Source organism: Scomber scombrus, chromosome 6 (genome assembly GCF_963691925.1).
Source record: "Scomber scombrus chromosome 6, fScoSco1.1, whole genome shotgun sequence".
Classification (NCBI taxonomy): domain Eukaryota; kingdom Metazoa; phylum Chordata; class Actinopteri; order Scombriformes; family Scombridae; genus Scomber; species Scomber scombrus.
Window position 1 is genome coordinate 28,346,313 of NC_084975.1, and position 8,860 is coordinate 28,355,172.

The following is an 8,860-nucleotide window of genomic DNA, read 5'->3' on the forward strand; positions in this document are numbered from 1 at the left end:
TTATTTACACCTGCACTTTTCCTAAAGGTCAACATGTGTTCTGTCAAAAAGGCCAATACCAGGACCATGAAACTGATCAACTTAAATGAAAAGCAATGAGCTTATTTATTAAAATTGTGTTTTCCCGCTCTTACATATTATTGGTTAAGAATAGAGTTTTTGTAATTATTTGCATTCAGACGTAATCTGTTTCATTTTAACCTCCAGATGTAATAAGATAAGATAAGATGCCTTTATTGGCACTGTACTTAAAATACAATGAAATTGCTAGTCACAGTGGTATTTTGACATATATATATACATACATACATACATTCAGCAACACACACAATCAATCAATCACAACCCATCATAAAACTATATAACAACAACAAAAAAGGCAGGTAAAACCAAGACAAGGCAGGTAAGTAAAAAAAAAATTAATAAAGTGCTGTGACTGCAAGAGTCTGTAAACTATTGCACTAGTATATATTGCACAGATATATAAATGGAGTTTTTAAATTGGGTTGCAGAGTCACTCTGTGTGTTTATTGAGAGTCTGGAAGGCTTTGGGAAAGAAACTGTTCAAGAGTGTGTTGATGCATGTTTTTATAGACCTGTACTACCAACTCCCTGAAGGCAGAAGGTCAAAGTAGTGGTGACTGGGTTGAGAAGAGTCCTTTATAATGTTCTTGGCTCTGGAGCAAAGATATATATTGTATAAAGAATATATTGTAATACCACAAATAGATGTATTTATGGCAGTTATTAGTCAAATGTAACTGGGTACATTTACTTGCTAATTGAGTACTTGTACTTTACTTGACTATTATTTCCATGGCATGCTTTCTAAATTCATACTCCTACTTCACTTCATTTCATACATTTTTACTCCACTACACACACTTATTTGACTGCTTTAGTTACATGTAACTTTTCAGATTAACATTTTACACACACATCATATGTTCAATTTATAAAATATGATACATTTTAAAGATCAAGCTACCAAACAGTGTTTAAATGTGTGCCTGCCTACTGGTTGCAACGTTTAAATGCTGCTTGTATATTAAAGCATCGGTAACATTAAAACAATATTATAACATACACAGTGATACAACATTATTACTTTTGATATTCTAAAAGTACACATATCTTATACTTATGCACTTTTATTGAAATAAAAAAATGTATAAGATGAGACTTTATTGAAATTAAATTTGCAGCTAAAAATTACATATACAATATAGTTATATTGTAGTATTTTTTATTTTACTTAAGTAGACAATCTAAATATTTATTCCACCACTGATTGCTACCTAAATGCAGGGTTCATAAATGATTTACAGGGGAAAAAACAAACAAATAAAATAATTTGGGTGAAAAATGTAAACATTGGATATTAAGAGGGGAAAAAACAAATTGTAACATAACGGTCATTATACAGTAATTGAGGATATCAATAGACAGTTGTAAAGTGTCTACTATTAGGGATTTAATGAGCTACGCTGATTTTTTTAAATTTTATTTCCATTATTAATACTACAGTTTTACTATATATTGTTTTATCAATATAACATACATGTCATACATACTCTGTGATGCGTTCAGGTTACCGTATGTTTTTGTTGCTAACGCCCCTCAGAGGAAGCCGCTGATTGGTCCGCAGTGCGCACCCCCTCCCCCTCCCCCTCCCGTGCTGCGGAGCAAACACTTTTGTAACGGCAGCTGTATCTTATCAGTCACCGAGTGTCCGGGCCGGTACTGTTTAACCGGGGTTCAAACTGACGCTTTATCTCCAGTAGAAAACTGTTGTAGCTTTTCCGGGGCCCCGTTTTGAATGTATGTGAATCGAAAGCCTGCCCCTTCCCCCGCCTCCTGTCAAACGGTAGGAGGGTAAAAAAACAAGAACAAGCAGCCAGCGGTTAGTTTACCTTTTGAAGTGGCTGTGCGCCGAGAGCTAACTTTTTACTGGAGTTTAAATGACTGTTAGCTCACCGCGTTAGCTCCAAAATATAACAGCTCTGACGACGCTGAAGGCATTTTGTAGCTGCTTTTTTTCGACTCCGGAAACGTTAGCTTCATCAAATATGGTTACTTTGTCATCGGTAATGAGACCCCTGGCTTCTCAGCTACACCGACAGCTCGTCAGACACGCCAAGAGTCACCGAGTAACGCCCGTCAGGAGATGCAACCTCACGGCGTGCTCCAGCAAATATGTGCTATCTCAGAGTAAGTACACCACTCATTTCACTTAGACGTGCGTTAAGCTGTAACACAATGCCTGCTGTCTTTCTAGCGCGTACACACAGCTGTTCATTGTCTCACAGCTTCAAAGAACACTTTTGAATGTCAAACATGACAGTGTGTGTGTGTGTGTGTGTGTGTGTGTGTGTGTGTGTGTGTGTGTGTGTATCAGCATGTCGGTGGTTGGGGGGGTTCTGGGTCTTCATTGTGGCCCCTGAAGCCATTCATTGTGGGTCACACAGCAGCATCGCTTTAATGGTCACTTTTGTTGTCATCTGAAAAACGTGCACTGCGAACACCGGAAAGCTCGGACTGGACTTTTCCCACCGCTGGAGATGGAGTAAATACTTCTCTGTAGATGGCGCTGTGTTTGAGACAGACCACCAGCTCCAGGTTTTCCAGGGACTTATTGATATTCCTGATCACTGCACCATATAGGGGCCCTGTAAACCCTTTGACCTACATAGCAGCCTGTATGTTCACTCAATGCATATGTGTAGTGTTATGCTTGCAAATGCACAATTTCTGCATGTGATAGATGGTGCATGAGTGTTATCTTTATTGATTAGTCTGTCACTCTTTTTCTCTATTGTTTGATTAGTTGATTGATCACTATCTCCCACAGCCCAAGATGCACCCTAATATATTCAGTTGACTATCAAATAACTAAAGAAACTAGAAAATATTCATATTTAAGAAGGTGGAATCAGATTTTTTTTAGCATTTATTCTTACAAAATGACTCCAAATTATTAATCTTTGCAGCTCTTATCCATATTCTTCACTGTGTAGTTGATAAACAGGTTGCGCACCACCCCAAGAGCTTTTATTCCCTTTTTGAACTTTCTATGAGTCATGCTCTTTCATTTAACATGCAAACTGGATATTCAAGATGCTCGAACTCGTCCGACGAGTCCCAACAACTTCCTCACCACACCCATTAGCCAAGGCCGTGTCTTGTTAAGCATATCTTGTCAAACACAACCGCAAAGTCCACAGGCATAATGCTGTCGTGAGTGGAAAAATCGCTCAGTGCCACAGGATTTCTATGTCAATAAAGAGTTCATATTTAACTTTAACAAGCTCGTTGTTCAGGACGCCAGCTGGTCAAAGCTTTTCTGAAAAGGGCTTCTGGTTTGGCTTTGACTTGGTCTCTAAGAAATTGTGTTTCTTGTCAGGCCAGTGGCAAAAACACATTTCTACTTTTGCCCAACATGCCATCATAATAATGAGTTTGTTACAACTAAACCAACTATTACAACATCCTGTTTTTTAGGGTTGGCCAATTCTGTTGGTCGTAATAACAAGTTAATGGTCGAGATCTTAAAACTGCAGCCACATTGTTAGAACGTGTCAACTGGGGCAGGAAAAATGAACCATATAGATAGTTAACTGACCTCCAGGTTAGAGACAAACAGTAAAATGTATCAGCTAAACATTCATCACAGTTTATTGACGTCTTTTTTCAACTTTGACCCATTTCAACATTTCACGTGTGCTCACTTTGAGTTTTACCTCCAAATAAAATGATTTAGGTCATGTGGATGTTCTGCCTGCTCGTGTTTCTCACCCTGGTAGACGTTGTTATTGTTATGATGAGGTTGTAAATCCAGTCTTATCATGGCCGCACCTACAAGAACAACTTCCCAGGTGTAATAAACTTGAATCATCCTCTGAAGAGACAATTAACCTAAATGATAGAAATACACAGTGTTCTTCTTCCTCTATCTTCTTCTTCTTATCTGAACATGCAGGTAGTTTCAGCCTTAACTGGTTTAGAGATCCACGTCTTGTCCGGGTCAGTTTGAAGAAGCTGAATCAATGGACAGTAGTCGCAGTGAAAATGAGTAATCCTTTTAAATACCATGCTACTGACTCTGCCTGTTTTAGCCAATTTGCTGTGAACCTTACTGTATTTACATGATTGTCAACCATTTTCCATCATGTCTTACATTTATCATCCAGCCTTTCAACACAACACAAAAATGAATTATTTTCCATAAACTAACAAAAAAATAACAATATCAGTACCAATCCAAGCACCCTTAAAGTGATAACGATACCTATTGAGTACTTTATTCGATATCCATCATGTGAACAGAAGCATTAAATTGAATAAAGTGCCACCACTCCTCCACATCTATTTTTTCATTGTGATTTTTACACAAATGCATTTAGAAAGTTTTCAAATTATTAATATTTATTAAATACAAAATGCTAAAAAATCAGCATGTGGGGCATAGCGTACATCACACACACTTATGAATCCATGGATGTGTGGATGTGCGTAGACGTATCCTCTGGCAAATAAAAGTCATGAAAGTGTCCATACAGACTACTTAGGAGGAAAAATGTTCAAAATGCTCCAAACTTTGGAGGGTGTTCAGGGTGTGAACACCTTACCCTCCACAGTGTGCGACCCAAAATATTTCCACACACTGCTTTTCAGTTGACTTGGGGTCATAACTATCCCCTCAAGGCGGCTGCCCTGCAAGTCATCCATTTCCAAACAATACATATCATCAGCTTAATTTACAAATGGGTCAAGAGGGGGCATACTATAGCCTCCAAAACTTTTAGAGCGCCCACTGCTGGATGAGATGGCAAAGAACAAAATAAAAACAAACAGTCTAATGTGCTACAAGTGATATTTTAAAATTTGAACGGGTTACTTTTAGTTGAATAAGATTTTTTTCACGTCATGTTCAAATATTGACAAAAAAGTGACAGTCTGAGTGAGATAAAGTGGGTTTCTTAGAAAGTTTCTGTCTCTGTAGTGCTGAATTCCTTAGTTTTTCCTTAGTCAGCATTTCCTCGTTGAGCTGCAGCAGAGGATTAGTGACACAAAGAGAGACTTTCTAACAATAATAGATTGTGGTGTTGTAAGATGTTTGATCTGTCTGAGTGAAGTCAAACTGATGAACTTTAGATTCTCTCTTTGCATAAGAAGAGGAATGTGGTAAACCCCATGTCAGTGTTCATATGAGCACTCGACTGTCAGGTTAAGACAGACGTGAGAGATTTTGAACCAACCTATCCTTAAAGCTTTCATTTTTAGTAAAATCAGTTGAAGAGATGCAGGATGGATATTTACTGCTGGAGTCCAACCTATTCACCAGGTTGAGGAGTTTCACCACACGCACACACGCATTTTGCATTTGAAAACCAGAAAACACAGCCAGCATTTTCAGAACTCTTCATATACTCTTATCAGTTTCAGGTTTGAGACTCAGAATCAACCTCAGAGTGAGTTAGAGCGGCTCAGAACAGCCTCCCAGCCGACAGTTAAGCAATGAGCAACAACAGAGTCGGGCTGGCCAGCTCCCCCAGGAGGAGTCGCTGAAATCTGATGAAGATGAAGGTCAGCTCCCAGTCAGACCTGTTCAAGCTTTGCTCTCAGCGGAAAGCTTTAAGCCCCGTGCTGGATGAACGGAGAGGGAAAACAACAGACCACGCTGCCTTTTGTGCTCTCTGACGGCTTCACAGGAAAGAGAAGTCTTTCCTGTAGATCCAAGTGTGGAAAGAGATTTTTATAAACATTTTTTTTATGTGTGCAGCTAAAGTCGACTTATTTTTTTTTTTAGCATTTGGGTGAATTTCAAGAGAACGGGGAAGTAAGAGTATAGTTTCGGGTAATTAGAAGTCAGGTCCCTCGACAGACGTTGGCCAGAGCTGCCGATTTTGACCAGCGCAGAGGTCCCGGTCTGATTCTCCCGCTGTGGAGGAGAGAGCTGGGGGCGTGCCAGGACATTCCGCGTGTCACTTTCTGTACAGCCGGCCCACTTCTCTTTTTTTTATTTTGTAATTTCCTTTAAGGAAGGAAAAAAAACTAAGAGGACTAGAAGGAAGTACTATTGCTCATTTGCTCCTTTTTTCATTCAGTCACTCCAGAGAGACAGACGTGGATTGTGTGTTTGTGTGTGTGTGTCCATCTAGCACTCTCACTCAAGTTTGAATTCTTATGAAGCAACTTTGATTTTTTTCAAAATGGACTGTTTAAAAATGAAGGAAGCAGCAGAGTACAACATGAAAAGTAGGTGTCAGCATTTTCTCCTCATTTGACCTTCACACACTACGAGTTCTGTTTTCTATTGGGATTTTTCTAACTTTTTAAATCTCCTTCTTCTCCACTCTTCCTCTTCCAGTGCATCCCATGTGGCAGGGACCCCTGGCGGTACCCGGAGGCGACCGCCAGTCTCCCATTGACATCGTGGTGCGAAAGAGCGTCCTCGATACGCAGCTCAAGCCCCTGGTCACCGACTACGACCCCAAAACCTGCCAGCAGATCTGGAACAACGGCTACTCCTTCCTGGTGGAGTACGACGACACATCGGACAAGTCCAGTAAGTCCACAGACACCTTTGTCATTCATTTCATGATTTGTTCCATCTCAGTTTCACATTAAGAGTCACGTTGGTAGATTTAGAGCAACTCAGCAGATTTTCCCCTTTTCAAAAGAAAAAAAAAATCTGATTACATTGACAGGACCTCACAAACAGAGGAAGGCATGTTTAGATCTACACAAGGGGATAATCTCCTCCTACACCACCTCCTTTATGAGCCCTCAGTGTGTAGGAAAGGCCAGTTATCAATGCTACACTGAAAACCACAACCGCCACGTGGATCTGCTGACTGTCATGTGACCTCAGCAACTAACTACAGACTTTTGGTGTAATCACCAGGGCCGCACTGAAATAACACAGCTACTTTTGAAAACACTGTAACTCCTAAATATAGACATATTTTTATCTTATGTGGATATAATGCTTTTAGAGACAATTTCACAACCATCACATGCTCTCAGTTTTTTCCATTATAAGCTCAGTGCGGTGCTGAGAGAACAAAAACAGCTTTACACAGTATTCTGTTACCACCAGTATAAACACAGAAACAATGGAGGGATCTTAGAATGACAGCAGGTATTAAAAGTTGATTCTTTATTGACTCCAGCATGTTTTGCCGCAGTATCTTATTATTATCTCTTAGTAGTACTGCTGGCATTGATAAACAGTTAAGAGGAGCAATAAAAAGTAATTTCCTTCTGATTAATTGTGGACACTAAAGATAATGTTTCCTGGATGTTTCTGCGTCAGTGTCACTGCAGCATAACCTGTTCCTCAGCAGGCGTCCTTTGTGTGTGGGTGTGGGGGGGTTCATTTCCTCCTTTGTGTGGTATCAGAACAAATGCTTGACAGTTATAGATGTATTTCTTTGTTTGGTTTTTTCTCATTCCCCTCCCCGGTGCAGCGCTGAAAGGTGGACCCCTGCAAGACAAATTCAGGCTGTGTCAGTTCCACTTCCACTGGGGGGAGAACAACGCCTGGGGGTCCGAGCACACCTTGGACAGGAGGCTGTTTCCTGCAGAGGTACCACGTCTGTCCTGTAGCAAACACAAACACATATTGCATATCACATGACACCCTTGAGAAAAGACTGTTATCACATTTGAGGGTCATACAAGTGTGATGTGGAAGCTTGAAGCCTGCAGTGCACAAACACTGTTGATGGACTTTAAAGTGAATTAGCAAATGTCTTATGTCCAGCAGTGAAATTCTTGAAATCAGAAATATTTACATTTTCATAGATTGTTGATTTTTCAATGAGAGAGAAGGAGTAGATGTCAATTTAAGGATTTAAACAAGGTAATCAAAAAGGATGCACAGTAATATCAGCAGGTCATCAGTATCTGTCCATAAAAGCTTTCAAATGAATTATCAGCATCGGCCTGAAATAAACATTTCTGCTGATGACCATTTTTTTTGCCTTTTTGCCTCCCGCCTGTGCTTCCCATCAAACTGTTTTACCCTGACAGCCTCGCTGCTTCCTCCACAGGCTCCACTTTACTCAGCTGCCCTACAGACCCACTGCTTCCTCCCACTTTAACCTGAATAACAAATTGGTGTTCTGTACTCTGGTTGCATCCACACGGAGAGCCAGGGATAGCTGGCTGTGCTTCCCTCCAGCAATGCTGCAGCTAACACTTAACTATCCCCTCAGCTAGCCCCGGCTCTCTGTGTGGATCCAACCGTAGCACCAAGACCCAGTTGGTTATTCCGGTTAAAGCTGGGAAGAGGAAGCTGAGTGAATTTGAGCCTACAGTGGTAGCAGCAGGATCGTCAGGGTGAAAGAGTCTGCAGAGGAGCTGCTGTGTTTGGCTGCACAGATAGGAAACAGCTCGACTGACAGGATGTACCACTCTGATTTAGAAAAAATACTTCTTCTTATGCTTTATAACGGCTGTTGGAAACAAGCGTATTAAATGAATCCACCTTCAGCTTCAGAGTGTGCACCAGAGATTAAATACTACCCATAATCCTGTCTGTCTCATAAACTCTACTGCTCCACCTGCTCAGCAAGTTCATTAAAGTTTTATTGCTGAGCTTCCTGAGCTTCTTAGCTGTTTCCTTAGTGAAATCTATGATTGGATGTATAGTAATCTTCTCAGTTAGGTGGTAAAAAAATATGCGCATTTAACAGTATTGGCCAAAATGTATGGAAAATAGAAAATATTGGATATCAGCAAAACAAATCCAATATCATGCATCCCTAATAACTGAAATCAGATTAGACAGAAATAATTATCAAGAGCAGAGTATTTTTATTTATCTTAAAACATTCCTGGGCAAGATCATGAA

The 8,860-nt window shown here is 40.1% G+C and overlaps 1 protein-coding gene across 1 annotated transcript in view; it reads left to right on the forward strand.

Moving 5' to 3' along the window:
* The first annotated feature begins 1,714 nt into the window (after positions 1–1,714).
* The window catches only part of ca5a (carbonic anhydrase Va), a 14,916-nt gene continuing 7,770 nt past the window's right edge, over positions 1,715–8,860 (forward strand). Inside the window, exons 1-3 of the mRNA XM_062420383.1 lie at positions 1,715–2,211; positions 6,371–6,568; positions 7,473–7,591. Coding sequence (XP_062276367.1) covers positions 2,070–2,211; positions 6,371–6,568; positions 7,473–7,591 — 459 coding nt within the window. The 5' untranslated portion in view covers positions 1,715–2,069. The remainder of the gene's footprint in view (positions 2,212–6,370; positions 6,569–7,472; positions 7,592–8,860) is intronic.